General features: G+C 51.1%; 1 protein-coding gene across 1 annotated transcript in view; it reads left to right on the forward strand.

Annotated features, from left to right (window-relative positions):
• Positions 1–6,535: 6,535 nt before the first annotated feature.
• Positions 6,536–21,060, forward strand: part of ADAMTSL3 (ADAMTS like 3) — a 292,158-nt gene continuing 277,633 nt past the window's right edge. The window contains exons 1-7 of the mRNA XM_077774280.1: positions 6,536–6,706; positions 7,560–7,758; positions 10,764–10,838; positions 10,943–10,998; positions 11,086–11,101; positions 11,828–11,901; positions 12,848–12,967. Coding sequence (XP_077630406.1) covers positions 6,536–6,706; positions 7,560–7,758; positions 10,764–10,838; positions 10,943–10,998; positions 11,086–11,101; positions 11,828–11,901; positions 12,848–12,967 — 711 coding nt within the window. The remainder of the gene's footprint in view (positions 6,707–7,559; positions 7,759–10,763; positions 10,839–10,942; positions 10,999–11,085; positions 11,102–11,827; positions 11,902–12,847; positions 12,968–21,060) is intronic.

Below are 21,060 nucleotides of genomic sequence, written 5' to 3' on the forward strand. Positions count from 1 at the left end.
CTGAGCCAAAGTCGGAAGCTTAACCGACTGAGCCACCCAGGTGCCCCTTGTGTTTTTCTTTAAACATTGGGCTTCGTGAGGCTTAGTCACAGTCACTAAGGGGGTCCCTGTGCTGTTCTCTCCTGGGCCTGCTTTTGCTATAAGAAAAATGCAGTGACTCTTGCCATGAAAGATGCCAGAGTTTTACTTTGACTGCTGGGTTTTTTTGTTTTTTGTTTTTTCTCAGAAGCCTTTTTCTAAATTCATACCAACGAGACTCCTTTGATCATATAACAAATGCAGTAACAGTAAAGAAACACAATCACTACAGCTTCTTCTTGCCTGGTGTTCCCGCAGCCGTGGGGCCTTCTGGGGCTCACCGAGGCCGGTGTCCCTGTTTAACAGTGTGGCGAGGAAGCCCTGGGGACGAGAAGGGTGTGTGGACAGCCACGCGGTCTCCCGTGGAGGTGGGCGGGAGCCTGGAGCCCGGACTCCCAGCTGCGAATCGGGCTCCGTTTCTCAACTTGACCATCTGTCACCCATTGTAACAGGTGTTCAGTGTCTTCGGGTGTGGCTAGTGTACAAATGTGCTTCTCCACGTATCCGGTACCATTAGTAAGACTAATCCTGTGTTTATTCCGGACTTAAACCTCCGTGACGTTTTCATGTCAGACAGATAGGGAATGGTATGATGACATTTTAAGTCCTCAAAAGAAGTGACTTATCATTCCATGCATCGTTAAGAAATCAAAATTATACCTTAAAGTATAGCAACTTAAATACATAAACCTGTATCACGACCCACATCTCACTTGGATCAAAGACACATAGTTTGTGTCTCTGTCTCTTTCTTTTGTAACGAAAGGCGATATGCTTGTAATTCTTTCCTCTGCTGATTTATGGTTCCGATATGGTTTGGTTACCGCTGGGGTTGACATTAGCATCTTTACTTGATAAAAGTAATGCCTTTTGTTTTCAAGAAGTCCTTGGCATTCTATGTGTCAGACACCCCAGTTTTCGTGCAGTTTCTGGAAATTAGGGTGATGCCATTTTGAACACATGGACCAGAGACACCTCGCCTCTAAATCACTCTCTTCCTGTGTCTTGTGTAAGAATTCCGAAAGGCAGGAGGAGCATCCCAACAGCGAACTTGGCCTCTGTGCTGACGTGTTAGCGCTGAAGGCTTCCTGTCTTGCTAAGCTGAGAAAAACAAACCGGCTTATGATGAATATAAATGTTTTCCCGAGTATGTGCAAACAGCACATTTCTGTCTTCTTCTTCTCTTGGAAGGCTGCATGATTTCAGCCACACGGACGAGCTGTTTCCTGAAAGAAAGAAAGCTGTAGGGGTGAGAACCATCTTAGATAAACACGAGTATGTCCCTGGACTGTGTCAGGTTGGGTGGTGTCTCGTTGCCAAATCGGGAAGAGCTGGGAATGCTTTCTACTCTTTTCTTTTCTTTTTTCTTTTCTTTTCTTTTCTTTTTTTTCTCTTTTCTTTTTTTTCGTTTCTTTTCTTTTCTTCCTCCCTTCCTTCCCTTCCTCTTTCTTCTTTCCTTCCTTTCTTCTCTCCCTCCTTCCTTCCCTCCTTCCTTCCTTCCTTCCTTTTCTTCCTTTTCTTTTCTTTTCTTTTCTTTTCTTTNTTTTTCTTTTCTTTTCTTTTCTTCTTTTCTCTTCTTTTCTTTTCTCTTTTCTTTTCTTTTTTCTTTTCTTTTCTTTTCTTCCTCCCTTCCTTCCCTTCCTCTTTCTTCTTTCCTTCCTTCCTTTCTTCTCTCCCTCCTTCCTTCCCTCCTTCCTTCCTTCCTTCCTTCCTTCCTTCCTTCCTTCCTTCCTTTTCTTCTTTCTTTTCTTCTGGCTACCGAGTTAATACAAAGTCATGCATGAGGGGTACACACAGATTTGCCGATACTCAGTCCTGGGCTCTGAGAGACAGCATGCCTGCTACGTATTCCTTTGTCCTCTCGTGGTGTTTTCTGCACACTTTTACTACACGCTTGCGTGGTAGGGCCTGTTGCCGGCTGGGCCGTGGCCCCCTGGGCGCAGGAGACGATGGATGCCCAGGGAGGGGCGCGGGGCCTGTCCCGGCTGCAGTCGGCGGCCTGCGAAGGCCGAGAGGCACGTGGGCGCAGGGAGTCCGGGTCCCACTGCTGTGGAAGCAGGTGCAGAGCAGTCCCCAGCCCTGCGGATGCCAGCGGGGTCCTGGAGAGTGCAGGCGGGTTTTGTTTTGTTTTCTTTTGTTTTAATTTTTAAATGTTTTTATTTATTTCTGAGAGAGAGAGAGCATAAGCAGGGGAGGGTCAGAGAGAGAGAGGGAGACGCAGAATCTGAAGCAGCTCCAGGCTCTGAGCTGTCAGCACAGAGCCCGACGTGGGGCTCGAACCCACGAACCGTGAGATCATGACCTGAGCCGAGCTGGACGCTTAACTGACTGAGCCACCCAGGTGCCCTGAGTACAGGCGTTTTGAAACTAGGCTCCCACTTGTCAGTTCCAAGAATCAGGAGAAGAAAACAGCAAGCGGTTTCTCAAGGGCACCTTGGCCTATGCTGACCACTCTGTTTGAAGCTGCAATTCCTGCTCTTCCCCCCAATCTTTCCCTGTGTGACGTAGATACACCTTCCCGTCTCTTTTGTTCATTTTCTGCTCCTCCTAGTTAAGACTCTAAGCTCCTTGGGAAAAGGGACTCTCGTCTGAGCTGAACTCCCTGTGTCAGCAACGGCCCCGGTCCATCGTCGGTGCGTCATAAACACGCGTGGACCGTGAGTCTGAATAGCTGCTCTCAACCCAAGAACCGCTTGGGCGCGCCGTGCTTTGGGGAGTTCCCCTCTCCTCCACTTTGGAAAAATAAAATAGTTGTTTGTACTTTATTTAAAAGGCAAAAATGCCTTTTCTCTGCCAGAGAGGCAGTCATGCGTGTCAGCGGCGAGGAGGCTGTGGGAAAATGCACACTCCACTTTTGGATCAGAGTGCAGCTCCCAGCGGCCACACTGGGCCTCACAGCGCTCCCCGCGCGTCAAGGCCCCTCCTCAGAGCGGCGAGGGTCACAGAGGTGGCCCCAAAACACCGCTCTGCCATGGTTGTTCCCGCACAGCACCCTCAGCCCACAGCAGCTGCTCACGGTCCCTGGATACCGGGCGTCCCCCCCCGCCGACTTCCGGGGTGACCGAACCAGGAGGTGGGGTGGTGAGAGAGGTGTTGGGTTAGCGAGTTCACGGTCGAGTCAGGTTTGAGATGACCATCCATTTGGGCCTTTTATTTTCTTTAAAAATTTTTTAATGTTTTCATTTATATTTGAGAGAGAGACAGAGCTGAAGCAGCTCCAGGCTCCATGCTGACAGCACAGAGCCCGATAGGGGGCTCGAACCCACAAACTGTGAGATCATGACCTGAGCTAAAATCAAGAGTCAGGTGCTCAACCAACTGAGCCACCCGGGTGCCCCACAGCGTCACTGATTCTTTTTTTATAAATTACTAAAAAATGTTTTTAAGTGTTTTATTAATTTTTGAGAGAGAGACTGAGCATGAGCGGGGAGGGGCAGAGAGAGAGGGAGACACAGAATCTGAAACAGCTCCAGACTCCGAGCTGTCAGCACAGAGTTCGACGCGGGGCTCGAACCTACGGACTGTAAGATCATGACCTGAGCCGAAGTCGGATGCTTAACCGACTGAGCCCCCGGGCGCCCCTAGTGTTTTTCTTTGCCTATAGAGCCCTGTTTGGGGGACACAGTGTTCAGTGTTTCCCCCTGAGGTATTTCAGGGTAGGCTGATTTCCACGTGACATTTTCTGAATTGAGGCTGATTCCAGCGGGTCAGCTGACTTCAAGCTCTTGAAGAATGAACTCTTAAAGAAAATTGTGTTGGGGGCGGGCCCTAGCGAAGGGGCACCTGGAGGGTGTTGACTGGCGGGCGAGGCTTTCCGTCCTCTCCCCGTTCCAGAACCATCATGGTGCTCTGAAATAGCCCCTCGTCAAGTGCCAGCGTGGTGCTCACGGGAGCGTTTCGGTCTTTCTGTGGCGGAGAGAACATCCATCATGCGGGGCTCTTCGGGGGCCGAGGCGCGGCCTGCGTGGCTATGTCCGGGAAGGAAGGTTAATTGTCCAATGTCCTCCGAGCACAAAGCCCGACGCTGAGCTCTGACGATGGATCAATGACGCAGGCAGGTCATGGGCTCCTTTGTCGGGTTTTCTTCTTCAGGGATCGGAAGATGGAGTCTGTTCCAGCACCATCTTTTCACTCATGATTTTGGTTCTGCTTTGCTAGTGCTGATTAAAGATGTGTTCACCTTTGTGTGTTCGTGTATGTGTGTGTGTGTGTGTGTGTGTGTGTGTGTCTGTCCATCTGTCTGTGTGGGGGGAAAGGGAGGGAAGGAGAGAAAGAGAGAAAATTAGAGAGTATGTGTTTAGTGGCTGGCAGACTAGTGCTGTGAATGCTGTTTATCAGATCCAAGCTCCAGTTTGCTAACGAGTCTTAACGTGATAAATTCAGGGAAAGGCCTTCTGTGTTTAGCAGCTCATGCCGAGCACGCACGCCCACAGGCAGACCCCACCTCACAGCTCCCAAGGGGGTCCAGGAGGGCCTGCCCTTCAGATTTCTTTGGAAAATGGGACCAGAGTGAAGCTGAAGTTTGAAACTACACTCAGATAGTTATCCAAATGTCCTGTCTTCCAACCCAGCAATATCCAGAGAATAAGTTAATTAGTTGGTGGTGAAGAGGAGACAAATCTTTAAACAAATTTTTTTAAAGTTTTATTTATTTAGTTTTAGAGAGCATGTTCATGAGCAAGGGAGGGGCAGAGAAAGAGAGGGAGAGAGGGAGTCCCAAGCCGACTCCACGCTGTCAGCGCAGAGCCCACCACGGGGCTCGAACTCGAGAACCGTGAGATCATGACCTGAGCTGAAATCGAGAGTCCAACACTTAACCGACTGAGCCGCCACGTGCCCTGAGAAGACAGATCTTAAATCTCTAGCATTAATTTGTAAAAACTCCCCAAAAAATGCAAAACTGGATTTTCCTTCCGCCCGTTTTTCCAGTCCTGCCAAAGTAAATGTGTGTCATGTTGAATCAGGAGGCACTGTGACACCTGAGATTTTGAAAGATCTTAGAATGATGACATCCTACTTGAAAACACAAAACGGAAGCCTTGGTTAACCTGATCCCCCGCCTCGTGGGCTTTGGAAGGTGCAAACTGTAAAGTCCTGTGCCGTCCCGGCCGGGAGCACCAGCACCCGGGACCCCCCGGAGAGCAGCGTCCCTGCAAACCGTCCCGGGGCCTGGGGGGTTCTGGCCGCCGCACCTGCGGCGACGCTACCGTCGGATGGAGGGGTCCCAGCCCCTCATGCTGGTAGCGAGCTCACACCCGCTGAGCTTGGCTGCCTGGAATAGAGATGGGCTTCCCGGGCGTTGATGCTCCCGACGGGATCCTTGACGGTTTTCTGCAAAGCGCAGGTGTGTCGCGTACCCGTCCTGCATCAGCGGCTCGGGGCTTCGCTTCCTAGGGGTTAGCTTTTGTCTCAGCCTCGCTAAGGTCTGGCGGGGTCACGGCTCTCCGTGTCGCGTCTTACTTCGTGGGCCTCGTCTGTGCCACTGCAGGTGTGAAGCACCTGGCAAGGTGTTTCTTGAGTCCCCGAGGGGCCCACGTGGAGACATCTGAAATGAAGGGACTGCACTTGGGTAGAGTCACCGTCAGCCTGGAGACAGGCTCTTGGTAGCTTGGTAAGGGGCCCGGGTCCCGGCCCCGATCCCGCTCTGTGCTTGTGGCAGTCACGGGGATGCAGGCAGACGCCGTGCTGCTCGGATTCGGGCCGACGTCGAGTAACGCGATGGCGATGCAGATATGGGTCAGTGGAGTTGGGATGCAAGGCCTCGGCGGGCTGGAGGGCCGGGCCTCGAGAATGGATGGCGGGGAACCCTGCGGCCTGGCTCTCAGGGTGCGGAGGCGTGGCTTCACCATGCCACATGGCTCAGCGGCCTGGTGGCCTTCACGGACCGCGAGTCTGCAGAGGTTAGCGGCGTGGTGTTTGGCTGTGCTCACACACGTGTGCTCAGATGTCCTATAGGACATCATCTTCGCGCCTGCTTCTCCCTCCTTCTATATCAGCCAGACCTTTTGCTCGGCCCTAATAGGCGTTCCCCGCCCTCACGGGGTACAGACCGGGGCCTGGGACCCTGAAGTCTGGTCCTCGACTCGCCATCACGTATTCACTCCCTCCTGCCGGAGGCAGAGCCTTCAGCTGGAGGGGGAGGGGGACACAGCTGCATCCCCAGGTCTCAGAGTCACAGTCCCTGGAGGGGCCATTTGCATTCCTCCTGACCCCCCGTCCCTGGTGACGCGGCAGCTGTGGACAGTGGCTGGGCGGATGATGCGTTCTGGCAGCTTCTCTCGGGCCCTGGATCTGTGCCCTGGGAAGATTGCGCGCTTCCTGGCCCGGCCTCCCTCCCCCTGCCTTCCCTGCAACTCTCGCTACTTAAGGGCCTGACCTGTTGGGTCACCGGGTCCCCGAGGAGCCGCGCACCGCCACCTCCCTGATGCCTCAGAAGTCCGCTCCCTCCTGGGCGAGGATGTTGGCGCGCGGGCTTTGCCGCCTGGTGTCCGCGTGGCGCTGGCTTCCTGCGGTCACCGGTGAACTGGGCCGCTTCTCCCAAAGGAAGGCCCGGTTTCCCCCAGACTGTTTTCCCCGGAGGGAGGCAGGGAGGCGGAACGGAGGGGAACTCGCACTTGGCAGCTGGGAGGTGCGTGCCCCCTGCTCGGACTGCCTGCCTCCCCGTTTGGGTCTCTTCGGGTGTGAGAGGAGGCCAGGGGCACCCCACCTCGCAGGTGCGTGTGGGGACTCGACGAGGCCGTTGTCACAAACCCTGCCCCACGGCGGGTGCTCGTACTCCTTCTTCCCCGGCTTCCTCTCGGGAGGGCCGCTAACGGTGCTTTGTTGGATGGTCGGAGATGTGGGTTGGGGTCGGAGTGTCTCTCCAGCGCCTTGCCGTCTGTCATCCTGGCCTCAGATGCTCCCTGTGCGCGGACTCCGGGACCCAGCTCAGCATGTGCGTGTCTGGGGGGAGGGGCAGGGGCGGCTGCCGGAGGGGATGCCCGGAGGGCGGTGCTGGTGCCCAGGGCGCCTCATACCTCCACTGGGGAGCAGTGGGCCTCTTCTGACCAGGGTGGGGTCTGTGAACTTGCTAGATTCTGACAGATCCCTGTTGCCTTGGGAAGTGAGCTCCCCGTCGTGAAAGGTATTCAGGTAGAGGCTGCAGGACATCTGGCAGGATTTGTGCGGTAGACGGGCTGGATCAGGTCACTGAGAGGGTGTTTTCGGGTGCTGGGCTGTCCTAACCCTGGGCTGCCACCGTACAGCCTTCAGATGGCACACAGCCTTGCGGTGCGCTGTGGCCTCGTTGCCGCCCCAGAGAGAGCACTCAGGTTGTGCCAGAGCTTTAGAATAACTGAATGACCGGAAATTTCCTCAGCAGCGAGGATCCTGGTCAAAGGACTTGGGTAGAGAGTCTTCCTTGTTTGTCAGCGATAAGGACTGGGATGTGGGCGTGGACAGCACCTGCTGTTCTGGGCACCCGTGACCCTGAGCTCCCACAGGTCGAGCCGGGGTTGCTGCGCAGGCAGACCCTGCCCTGCACGGCTGGGGTGGTGCAGTCCGCCAGTCTTTCCTTCCCGCCGTCCCGTGGGGACACGGCTGACGTGGCGGAGACCCTGTCCTCGGCCTTAGCGAACCTCTTCCAGAATGCAGCACCAGAGTGGTCCGGAAGCCTGGGCAGGAAGAACATGTGGGGCAAATGTACCTCGTCCTACATGATCTGAACTTCTTTTAAAAAAATTTTTTTAAATGTTTTTATTTATTTCTGAGAAAGACCGTGTAAGCAGGGAAGGGTCAGAGAGAGAGGGAGACACAGAATCTGAAACAGGCTCCAGGCTCTGAGCTGTCAGCACAGAGCCCGACGCGGGGCTCAAACCCACAAACCATGAGATCATGACCTGAGCCGACGTCGGCTGCTTAACCGACTGAGCCTCCCAGGCGCCTCCTACCGAGTCCGAACTTAAGCAGAAAAAAAGAAAGCTCCCGGAAGGCGCAGACGAAAGGTCTGTGGCTGTGTCTGACAGCACAGAAACACAGCGATGGACACTCTGGCTACAGAGAGGTGTCAGGTGTTACAGAAGGAAACCCGGAAGTTCTCAGGGACGCCCGGCTCGGGACGGGCCCACCTGACACCCAAGGCGGCCGGTGGGGAGAAAATGCGGGCGGCACGCTCTTCCAAGTATGGGCAGTTGCAGAGAGGCCTGGGAAAGAGGCCGGAAAGCCTACTTGGGAAGCGGGCTGACAGAAACGGGTGGGTGATCTCAGGCCCCAAGAGAAGGGCGTCCAAGTGGTAAGCACGGGCAAGATGGAGGGTCAAAGTCCAGAGTCCACCGGTGCGTGGGGCGTGGTGTAGACTTACTTCCCTTTATGAAAGCCAAGGCTCTCCACGCACAGTGTGGACCCCATTCCTGTGTCTTCTCGAGGGCTTCACACCTGCAGTGTCTCGTCCCCTCCACGGTCTCTCTTACCACTGGGTCGTTCCCATAACCAAACAGATGTGCTCTGGTTTCTCCCGTCTTTACCAATCCTGCCCATGCTTCCCCATTCCCTCTAGCCGTTGCCCCGTTTTAAGTGTCCCTTCCCCCCGTCTCTTCTTCCTCTTAGGCCGTCCACCCCTCAAACCATTTCCGTGGTCCCTGCTACTGCACTGTACCCCCTCTCGTCCACGTCAATGACCTCCATGTTGCCAGGCCCTGAGGACCCTTCTCCGGCCTCATCTTATTCAGTCTCCAAAGGGGCATTCAAGGTAGTTGGCCGCTCCCTTTGATGCTGAATCCTTCCACAGTCCGATACTTGTCTTTTTTCTGCTTATTCTTCTCTAATTGATTACCGGTTTTAATCTCTTTGGCTTGCTCCTCCTCTGCTCATGGTTAGACACTAGAATTCCAGAGGGCCCCAGACAAAGCCCCCTTGTCTGCCCTCTTCTCTCTTCCAGGAGTGTGTGAATATTTGAAAATGTCAACAATGACTTCCAGATCCCGAGCTTCAGCCTGACACCGCTCTGGTCAGCTCCAGACTTGCACAGGACACAGCCAAGTGGAGCTCTCCGCTTGGATGTCACGTCGGCATCTCAGACATCATGTGACTCAGACACAGCTGTCACCTGTCTGGCCCTCTCTTCCTGCTGGGGCTGCCCATCCATGGCATTCCTTAATAGCCTGCTGCTCAAGCCAGACCCCCGGAAGTTGTCCTTGAGTCCTACCTTCTTCTCACCCATCCGCAAGTCTTGCAGGATCTACTTCTAGCCCATTCAGTGCCCCCTTCTCCGTCGTCATTCTCATCCGGGGAATCATCTCTTCTCACCTGGATTAGCGCAGTAGACTCCCAGCTGGCCTTTATGGTCCCATTGCTGCCTTCTTCTAACCCATCCTCCATGATGAATCAACATTTGAGATACTCCTAGGGGTTGTCTGACCCCTGCCTGGGCCCACGGTGCTCCGAATGTCCCGCCTCTTCCTTCCCTTCTTCCTTCTCTCCCCTTCACACTCCTCTCTTCCTTGTCCACATGGGGTCAGCCTCACTGACTCCCTTTCTTTCTGCAGACTCAACTTTGTTCTCCTGTCGCCCTGTTTGCTTTCTTTAGACCACGTAGAACTTTATTCCTCTTGTTCATGAATTTGTTTACATACTAGGTGTCTTTTTGCCTTAGAAGATAACCTCCATGAAAACAAGGACCTCCTATTTTTTGTTCCTCAGTGCACCCAGAGTTCCTAGAGGGATTCAGGTGTATAGTAAGTGTTCAGTAAGTACATGTGGAATGTATGGTGCACTAAATATAAAGCACTGTTGGGGGGGCGCTGTTTTCAGGTGATGATTTCAGGCTGCTCCCAACACCCCCTCCCCCTTGATAACTAGATCTGTGTCTTTGCACATAGCTGCTCACGGGTTCTGGGCTGTGGTGCATTTAAAATTACCATTCTACGAACTCTGAAGGCAAAAGAGGCAAATCACAACTACAGCAACTAACTTTCATGGACTGTTCGCTAGGCATTTTAGTAATCAGGTTACATGAACTGTCTTAAGATGAAATCCATCATTTTCTTGCAGTTCTGTACGATTTCCCCTGAGGTTTACCTAGATGTGTTTTTCTTTGGTGAGAACAATTGGACTTTGACACATATTCATACTTCCTAGGAAACATACACAGAAGTAAGAAATTGTATCATTAAATTCACTTCCTGTTTTCACGTGGACTTTTTTATTCCCATCTCACTCTTTCTTTTAATTAAAAAAATTTTTTTAACATTTATTTATTTTTGACAGACAGAGAGAGTGACAGATCATGAGCAGGGGAGGGACAGAGAGAGAGGGAGATAGAGAATCTGAAGCAGGCTCCAGGCTCTGAGCTGCCAGCACAGAGCCTGATGTGGGGCTTGAGCCCATGAACCGTGAGATCATGACCTGAGCTGAAGTTGGACACTTAACTGTGACTGAGCCACCCAGGTACCCCCTGTCCACTTTTTTTTAAGCCTGGTAAAATTGAAAGATTGGAATAACAGGTCAGAAAGCAGAAGATATAATCAGGTATAATCAAGCTATTTTTTCCCCTATGCTAATAAATACCAAGGAGTGAAAACATTACTGGAGAGATTTTTGCTTTTGCTGGTGTTTTGTGTTGAGGGCCATAAAACGGTGCCAGAATGTGTGAGAGCCATGGTGTCTCTGTAGGGTCTGTCGTATTAGCTCCTCTTCCTTTTCCTTCCCAGGCCACTTAGAAATGAAGTCCGGCAGTGATGAGAACGCAGGCTGGCCAGGTGTGGTAGACGCAGTCTGTCCTTCTGGTGGGTCCTGGATAGACTTCCCTGCCAGACTCTTAGCACCCTAACCCCGCTGAGGCTGAAGGCGAGCCCATACTCGTGCAGCACAGGGCCCCCTTCCCCCCCAGAAGGCGGCATCATAGAGAAAACCTGCCCAGAACACAGCGGTGGGCTGATCCCCCAGGTGACAGGCCTGTGTCAAGGGAGGCTTCGCTGCTTAACAGATAGAACTTTTACGGGTGATTTTCCTCTTTTCCTCACTTTGGACCAGAGTCATCCGGACTCAGGTGAGCCACTCTGAGGGACAGCAAAGGAGGACGCGGGGATGCATGGCTCTGGGAAGATTCCTGTTGCTCACTTGGTGTTGAAACCCTCATGTGAATGAGACTTAATAAGAAAATTTTGAAATGTTTGTGAACAGTCTGGGGCTTACGAAAGCAGAGAGTTATCTGTTCTGTGTGCCCTCACAAGGGTATCACATACTGATTTCTCTCTTTTTTATTTATTTATTTTGAGAGAGAGAGAGCGAGTGAGAGCAAGCTTGTGAGCACACACAGTAAGGACAGAGAGAGAGAGAGATCCCAAAAAGTCTCTGTGCTGTCAGCGCAGAGCCCAACACAGGGCTCAGATTCACGAACTGCGAGTTCATGACCTGAGCCGACACCAAGAGTCGGATGCTTAACCCACTGAGCCTCCCTGACATCCCTGATTTCTCGTTTTAAAGCATGATGTTCAAATGGATGTTTTGCCTTAACCAGAGTTCCCGCTGCAGGTTGAACGTGACTGCTGGGGGAGCAGAGGTATGTGAGGGGTGCTTTGATGACTCACGCTTCCTGTTTGCAGACAGTGTTTTCCTCAGAGTAATGCCTGTGGCCTCTGTCTTGCATTTGTGCTCCCGCCCGAGCAGGGGAGTGAGGTCCCCTGTGGGGGACGTAGTCCTCGATCGGTGTTCTTGGATCAGATGGGCTACACACCGGGGGCTCCGCCTCCTGTGTCTCTTCCCTCCTTTCCAGCCAGTCCAGGCACTGACTCTGGGAAGCACCATGCACCCACCGACCCCTCCTGCTTGGGCTCCGCCAGGCTGCAGGTGACAACAAGTGATGGTAGCGAGTCCCTGGGCCATCGTCCCCAGCCCGTAGTGTCTAAGCGATGACGTCCTCCTCCCGACTCCCCTCAACCCTGAGAGCGGGGGACTTACGTCTCATGCTTCAGATGCCAGCGTATGAGCTTCTCATGAACCAAATGGGGTCTTCCCACAAAAACCATGTTTATTGCCTCTTGGGAAACATGCCAAAACGGTTATCCGTGGTTATTATAGACTGAAGGGATTACAGGGTGAGTTTTATTTCCTTTTCTGTTCCTCCATATCTTCAAAGTTTTCTACAGTGAATGTGCATTTCTCTTGTAGTGTGGAAAAAAATCTGTTTCTCACTCCTTCACCAAACAAACAAAAACAGGAAGGAAGAAAGGAAAGAAGGAAGAAAAAGAAAGAAAGTCCTCAAAACAATGGATTTATAACAACAACACTTAATAATCAAGTTAACCATGGGGCTCCTGGGTGGCTCAGGCGGTTAAGCTCAGGTCATGATCTCATGGTCCCTGAGTTCGAGCCCCGTGTCGGGCTCTGTGCTGACACCTCAGAGCCTGGAGCTGCTTCAGATTCTGTGTCTCCCTCTCTCTGCTCCTCCCCCACTCGCACCTCTGTCTCTTTCTATCAAAAGTAAATAGACATTAAAATTTTTTTAAAAAATAAGTTAACTGCACCGTAGCTGAATCACTGGAAGATTGTGGGGAGGGGGCAGGTGTTGGGGAATAAATACTGTGTGCGCCAATTTGGGGTGGTCTCGTGTGATGTCCTAGCCTAACAGCGCCTCAGCACAGACACCTGGTGCCTTTCACCTTGGCCTTTACTATGAGAGGTCACTTCCCTTTATCTTAGTACAGCCTTTACTGGGTGCAGTCTCCCTTTTCAGAGACTGCGTGGGGGGTGCTCACCGGACACTGGTTTGTAACCACGTGACCTTGCCTTTCAGACCACAGCAGAGAAGTCTCCTGGAGCCTATTTTCTTCCCGAGTTTGCACTCTCCCCTCAGGGAAGTTTTCTCGAAGATACAACGGGGGAGCAGTTCCTCACCTACCGCTATGATGACCAGGTAAGAGCCTCATAAAAGAGCCTACCTTTGGCTTTGCCATCTGCCAATGGGCAGGAAATGGTTTCTCAGAAATAACTTCAAAATAATTATATTTCCCCCCTCGGCACAGCTAGCACAATACACCTTTGGCTCTCGGGAAGGATCCCCGGACCGCTGGGCTGCTTCCGGGGCTGCCAGTGCTTGTGTACAATTTCCCACACAGCGCGTGGTTCTTGCTCTGCTGGGGACGTTGGCTTGTGTCTTGTGTGCTTATTTGCATCAGAAAATTTTACTGAAATCATCAGGTGATTTTACCCATCACCAAATTTATTATTTAGTCCTGAAGTTGTTCAAGAAAATTGTTTTCTGATTAGGCATTACTTTCTTTGCTCTCATAGCTTTTCCTTCCTTTTAGCAGTGCCGACGTTGATTTTTTTTTTCTTTCCAAGCCCATTTTCCAGAAGGGACCAGGGCTGTGTGCGTGTGTTTCCAGGACTTCCTGATGACTCACTGGAGAACCAGGCTGTGCCTGGCGGGGGGCGTGCGGGGTGGGCACTGGGCACTGTGATCCGCGGCCACGCACGGCTCCCGTTGTTGCCTTAGCTGCGTTTAGGGTCGTCCGTGCCTTTGAGGTCACTCACAGCTCGTCTGTGGCAGAACGTGTCATCTCTGTCAGGTGCAGGGGGTTCTAGCCAGTAGTGCCCGAGTTCACCGGGCAGGGAGGGGGGAGTATTTACGGTGGTGGAGGATTTGGGAGGATCTGGAAGATCTTGGCACCCGCAGGGCCAGGTGCGGATGGGGAACCGGGCCAGATGGGCTTCTCAGGGCACACACTGGGGTGGAAGAAGACGGGCCTGTGACCAAGGTGTCCTCCTCTCTGTGGTCAAAGGCAGCAAGTCTGGGTTGGACTGCGGCCGGCTAGGGAGCAGGGGAGGGGGTTTCCCAGAGGCAGCAGGGAGGGCAGATGTGAGGCATGGCCACAGCGGCGGCATGGCCGTGGCAGGCCCCTCGGTCCTCTGCGCTGCACATGGACATTTGGCTCTGGAGCTGGGCTTGGGGTGAGGAGCAGGCTGTGAACACGCGGGCCCAGCTGTGGGCGGGAGCTACCCAGGTGCTCAGGGGCAGGGGTGAGAGACGACCAACTGTCTTCTTAAGTTTATTTATGGGGGGAGGGGGCAGGGGAGGGGCAGAGAGGGAGAGAGAGAGAGAATCCCAAGTAGGCTCCGCACTGTTAGTGCAAAGCCTGATGTGAGGCTTGAACCCACAAACCACGAGATCATGATCTGACCTGAAATCAAGAGTTGGGTGTTGAACTGACTGAGCCACCCAGGCGCCCCAAGACCAGTTTTTAATAAAAAAATTCCAACATGCAATCAGGATTTTCAGGTATCTTGAAAAGTGAGTGTGTGGACAGTGACTGTGGGGGCAGGGCTGGGCAGCGGATGAGCCCGTGTTCATGCACCGGAGCCCAGTTAACACTTTGGATGGGCACTGGGGCCTGGTTACTAATAGGGCCTAAGTATCATTAAGTTACTTTCCACCCTTCTCCCTGGTGGATTTTTACAGGGCTTATAACTGATGGCTTCTTTTAATCGAGAAATCAGTGATCCACCAGACTTTCACGGGAGAACTTCAGGGAACTAATTGAGAGGGTATTACGTGATAAAAGAGGGCGTCTGGAAAATCATGAGCTACGTACTTTTTAATTAAAGAGTGGCTAATGCCTGCTTCAGGTTCTATATATACGTTACATTTAATAACAATGTATGAGCTGGAAAAAGAAGAAAGAAAGCTCCTTCAGCCTTTTCAAAAGGCCTAAAGAAGATCTTAAAAAAATTTTTTTTTAATGTTTATTTATTTTTGAGAGAGAGAAACAGAGCGTGAGCGAGGGAGGGGCAGAGAGGGAGACACGGAATCTGAAGCAGGCTCCAGGCTCCAAGCCCGACGCGGGGCTCAAACCCACAAACTCTGAGATCATGACCTGAGCCGAAGTCAGAGGCTGAACCGATTGAGCCACCCAGGCAGAAGTGTCCTTACACAGTGTCCCCAAAACCCCAGCGAATAGCCTATGACAGCATTTGTACTGTCCCCACGGTGTGTTTCTCGAAAGGGAAGGGAATAAGGCAATTATAGCACCTGCTTTCTGCTAACAAAGACCAAGCAAACAGACTGCACAGGCCTTCGCACCAAACCAGGTGTAGTTCCTGAATGAACTTCCAGAATGTTCTCAGCTGGAGACAATCCATCACCCCACACCTTGGTTCCCTTTCTTCTTAATGCTAAGTGTGCTGGCTGCATCGTGCCAGCCGGAGCCTCTGAGGCGGAGGGAGAAGAGAGCACTGAGACGGGAAGACCAAGTAAGAGCTCTGCTTTGGTGTTGAATCCCTGTCCTGACACTTGACCGCCCGACTTCCCCTGTGACTCTGGACACATTACTTCAACTCAGATGTCACTCTTCCTGTGTGATGTGGGTGCAGATGTGGGTGGTCTCTACCCCTGAAAATGCCTTAAGGATGAACGGAGGTAATAGAAGAGTCTGTGCATAGGGCCTGTGGCACGTAGGCACTCAGTGTAGGTATTGTTATTATTGACACGATTTGCAGAGGCCCCATTCAGAGAACCTCAGATACACTTATGCTGCAGGAGAGAAAGAAGCATTTCTTTGTTGACACTGGGGGACCTTGCACGATACTTAGGTTAACTTCTCATTGAGGTATAACACACATAGAGTCGAGTGCACGCATATCTGAAGGGGAGAACTTGATGAATTTGTAAATATCTTTTATAGCTGTGTTATTACCACCCGGTGATGGAGTATTTCCAACACCCTAGTTTCCCCCACTGAGGAACCAACACTGTTCTGGCTCTGTCACCATTATGCTTTTGCTTTTTATTTATAATTTTACATGAGTGGAGTCGTGCAGTGCGTACCCATACGTGGTCTGGCCTCCCTCATGCAGCATCATGTCTGAGAGATTTGACAAGTTGGCGGATCCGACGTGATTTAGGCTCTAACGTCCCCATGAGTTGTATTCTTTGGAACAAGGTGGCCCATACTGGAACACACCACAGCATGTTCAGCGTCATGAGGCATTGATCCCGGCTCAGAAACTCCCCACTGGGCCTAAAAGGTTTTTAGGGCTGTCCCTCACTGAGTCCACATCCGGAGGGTGGGGTGGGGGGGGTAGATATCACCTACCTTCCCCCGCCCCCCAGCAGCTGCTGGTGTTGCCTGGCCAGGGACAGGCGCGGGTGTTTGCGGGTGGCCGTCCAGGGCAGCGTCTGTGCTGTCAGGCTTGCAGATTTGTGCAGACGCCTCTTTCTGCTGGCGCAGTGACCTGAAGCCAGAGTGACACAGAAGCTCCCGTCCTTGATGCTCAGCCTGGCTCTGGGGGTTCCAGCATCGGGACTGGTTCCCCAGGATGGTCCTGCCTACAGCACGCTCACTTGATAAAATGGGAAGCAAGCAGGTGGTAGACGGACAGTTGCCATCATCCACAGTCCTCATAGGACTTTTCCCAGTGTTTCATCCTGGCCTGTTTTTCATGAAGACCTTTAAGGCCACTCTTCCAGTGGCTCCTAGATGAGGTATCTGGAAAACTAATAACCCTGAGGCCAGTAAAGCACAGCTGTGATGTAGGCTGTGTTTATGAGTCGCATAAAAGGCACGCTATGGATTATGCAGGGGCGAGGCAGCTCCTGGCGCAGGAAGCAGGGCCGAAGCCACCTGGGTGGCGGTGTGGTCATACCGGGCTAGCGGGCTGGCGGCCCTCATTTTGCTTCTGCTAATAATTAGCTTGTAATTTAGCAATGGTTTTCAGCATCTTTGCCATCAGATTTCAGCGTCGGATTCTCCGTTGGTTTTGAAAAACAAGGTGGCTGTATTTCATGATCCGAATGCCTTCCTCTCTGAAATTGTCTGTGTGGTTTTTTTTTTTTTAATGTTTATTTACTTTTGAGAGAGAGACAGAGTGCGAGTGAGGGAGGGGCAGAGAGAGAGGGAGACACAGAATCTGAAGCAGCTCCAGCCTCTGAGCCATCAGCACAGAGCCCGACGCAAGGCTTGAACCTACGAACTGTGAGACCGTGACCTGAGCCGAAGTCGGACGCTTAACCAACTGAGCCACCCAGGTGCCCCTGTTTTTGTTGTTATTGTTTTTTTTTTTTAAACCACAGCTAGAATAGTCCTCATTGCAGAGTGCTAACTGGATCATTCTGATTATCGAGGTGGACCTGCCAGCAGCACAAGAAACTGTTACTTAGAGAATCATAGCATTTTTATGGCTACCGTAGACCTTGGCTCAAACACCTCATTTTACAAGTTAAGAAAACAGAGACTCTGGCTGTTTAAGTGACCAACTGAAGGACATGCAGACAGGTGTTTGAAAAACATAAGACTATTGCACTCTGACCTCAGGCTGCTCCTCTGAGATACATCTGCCTGCTCTTTTCAAGAGAATCACACAGAAAATTAGCTCCTTTCCTAAAAGTCTGCTTCTGCTCCTGGAGTCAACAGAGCCTTGGAAACCTCAGTAGACCATAGTAGACCCCAGGGAATGAGTTAAAATCACTGAGTTGCTTCCTTAGCTCGTTCTTAACTTAGCACCTTCAAGACTTAAGAATTATCTGTGCTGATGGCATTTATACACATAATTATTACACACAGGAATGACATTTTTCTTTCAGAGTCCGGGTAGAACACGGTAGCTGATGTTAAAATGGCGCCGACTTCTTATTTGGTGAGCGTATCCTCGCCATGGAAGCATCCTGACATTTGGTTGCATCAGTCACACAAGGTGGTTAACACGTGTTTGGCGAAGGGCTTGTGGTCCAGAGACGTGTTAGCCCGCCAGCCTCTGGGGTAGATTCTTTTGTCATTCCTCATGGTGGTTTTGGAGTTGATCCCGTGGAGGATCTGTTCACAGGCAGACAGCTGAATGTCGGTCGGCTCGAGGAAGCAGAGTCTTGAATTCTGTAGTTTGTTCTTTCTCTGTGGCCGTTGGGGCGGCCGTCACTCTGCCCGTGTGTCTTTCTGGGGAGGAGGATAGCAAGCCTCTCCATCCTCACCTGCACTGCACTGCAACTTTAAACTTGGGGCCTCCAAAGTTTATTATGGGGATGGATTTAAAAGTCTATTCGAGGCTTAGTCTTTCTTGGCTGGAAATCATTTCTTTAAAAAAAAAAAAAGTTAGCGAAACAGGGTGCCTGGGTAGCTCAGTCGGTTGAGCGTCCGACGTTGGCTCGGGTTATGATCCTGCGGTTCGTGAGTTCGAGCCCTGCATCAGTCTCTGTGGTGACAACTATGAACCTGGATCCTGCTTGATTCTGTGTTTCCCTTTCTCTCTCTGCTCCTCCCCCACTCACACTCTTTCTTTCTCAAAAATAAATGGACATCAAAACAAAGAAAGAAAAAGAAAATGGAGACTCTACATTGACAAAAAAGTTATCGAAACTCTTTGTTTTGCACAGTCTTTCATTTTGGGGGTTTGTGATGTGCGTGTGTTTAGCACGTGTTAGGTGTAGGGAAATATGGAAGGTGTGGGCTTCCTGGAATACGCTTCCTCTTACTGGCAGTCATAGTGGGGTAAAAGGAGGCGACGCACGTGTAGGAATCAGCCCCCGTGTTCGTTTTCCCGTGGTCCATGTGTCGTCTTCACCTGCGAACACTTGGTGTAATGTCTGCCTTGTCACCTTCAGACAATGAGACACACAAAGGCAGAACAAAGCTTTAATAACTTGGACTCTAGGCTTGTGGAACAAGCCTGGGTGTTCAGTCAGTGCTGGGTTCTGACGTCTCTAAAATGAACACAGGGTCAATTCCGATGTAATAAGCTCGCAGCCATGTGGTAGAACACGCCTTGATTTCCTGTTGCAGAGGTTTTGTACACCTGTCTGTACCCATCATCCCTTCTCCTCGGTGACCTTCTCAATTAGGTTCAATTGCCTTCAGTTACGTAAGGAGCCCCTCCCTAATTTTGTCTCTTAACTGCCCATGTTTAAGTGGATTCAAGATTTTTTTCAAGTTAAAAATTCTGTTACCTACACTCTGATTTACCACCGCCCTCAGTGACCAGTTGATTTTCAAATTCTTATTGTCTCTTGCTACTTTCTCCTATGCATTTTAGCTCTTAAAATCTGTCTTCGAATACCTCCCGTTCCTGCCTCAGCCTTGCCTTGGACAACTGTCCTTTTTAAGACTTGCTGTTACTCTCCCGAAATCAAACCCGGACTCTCACCCAACTCATTCTACGTCTGTAAACTTCTGTATTTGTAAAATCCTAAGGCGTTATGACGCTATGGATAGAGTCACAGTTGACTTCTCTTTCCTTCCTTGGATGCCACCGACTGCCTATTTGTGTGATTCCTCAGTTCAAAATGCCTCTTCAATTTGTATTTTCTCTACTGTTTCCATTGCTGGGGAGGGCTAAGTCTGTGGCCCTAACAGGCATCTGAAATGGAAACAAGTCAGAGTTGGAAGGACATGTAAGGATTCTGTTTCTTCAGGTGAGGACCCCAAGCCCCAGAGAGGAACAGGGTCTTACCCAAGATCACACAGCCAGGCGGTAGCAAAGCCAAGTGCCTGTTCTTTGCCCTTAAGCTCAGTTAAGACATTTTTACATCTAATCTGCGGGAAGGAAAAGTATGAGAGAAATGTTTGAATGAATTTTTAATACTAGTAGTAACAATAATATATTAATAACCAAGTCTTTGTAGAGTCTCATTTCCAGACTTCTTTTAAAAGTCTTTTTTCCTGTACCGTCATGACAGATCTAATTTTCCTTCTCTTTAATGTAACTATTGATTTATGCATTTTTTTTCCTAAGGAGAAGAAATATGTTTGCTGTGAGTACATCTTTCTCAAAGGAGCTTCTTCTGAACTTTTCATGAATATCTTGGCAAAGAGATTCTTGGTGGGTCCGTTGTTGGAAGGCCTCAGACATAGCACTGGACGTTTCCAAGTTATTTATGTAATAGTTTTTACTCAGGAAGCATATACCAACTTCTGAAATTTCTGGTGGAAGAAGATAGATAGAGCCCTTGAATGCATAGGGTATCGTCAGCTGCTCCCCCGATCAAAATGAACGCTCACATATTCTCCAGATAGAGTTTCCGTGTTGTTTCTGGCCCGTGTGAATAATGTTTTGAAGCAGCACGCCATTTGAGCTTGAATAGTTCATTCCTTTGTTAGTGAGTAATCTTGGTCGAATGCAGTTATGCTCCTTAAATATTCCAAAGATTGAGCGATCTAATGAGAAGGAGAGCTCACGGTCTGTTAGGAGAAGACAAGAATAAGTTCACTGGAATAACTTGTACTCTGTCCCCAGTTCGGGCCCAGAACAAATACATGCGTGTTGCACATGCAGCGGGACACGCTGTTCTGACCGGCTCTGGCCAGGTGAACTGTGAAGTTCATTGTCATTGAGTTTTTGCAAATCAGCTGTTTCTCAAGCATGAAAGAATAGGGTCTGTTATTGGAGACTCGGGCTCCAACTTTTGAACTATGCAGACACTTTCCTCTTCTAAGCTGTCTTTCTAGACTCATTTTGGGGGGTACTGCGTGATTTTTTTTTTTTTTTTATCACTTGCACCAGGTTGGTTAAACGGTGGGTACAGGGTGGCGTGAAGGTCAAGACAGTCCCAAACATGGCTTCCGCTACAAGTTACGAGCGCTGAGAGATGGGTCTTGTCCTGACAGTGCCCTTGATGCCTGTGCTCAGACACCCCTTCTCCCTGGGAGCGGGCCAGTCCCTGCTCAGAGATGCTCTGTCTTCAAGCTCTGTGAGACAAGGTCACTGCAGGCAAGTCCAGTGTGTCACCTTCACCGCTTGGATGAAAGCAAGTGTGTTCGCCTCTCAACCTCTTGTGCCTGGCACAGATCACGTGTCCCTCTGCAGTGGCCCCCAGGGCTGGTGCTCTGCCGTGGCACAGCAGAGGCAGAGGTCTTGTTCGTGTCTGCCATCTTGGAAAAATGCGGGACCATGAGGAGTCGCGGCAGGTGGGGGCTGGAGGGAACCATCTCGTTTCTGTCTTTGGTCAAGGAGAAAAGCCAGAGATCGAGAGAGCTGCAAAACAAAGGTGAGGTGAGGTGGGGGCCTGTGGGCGGGGCGGGGGGG

Source organism: Crocuta crocuta, unplaced genomic scaffold (assembly GCF_008692635.1).
Source record: "Crocuta crocuta isolate KB4526 unplaced genomic scaffold, BGI_CrCroc_1.0 scaffold7, whole genome shotgun sequence".
Taxonomy (NCBI): domain Eukaryota; kingdom Metazoa; phylum Chordata; class Mammalia; order Carnivora; family Hyaenidae; genus Crocuta; species Crocuta crocuta.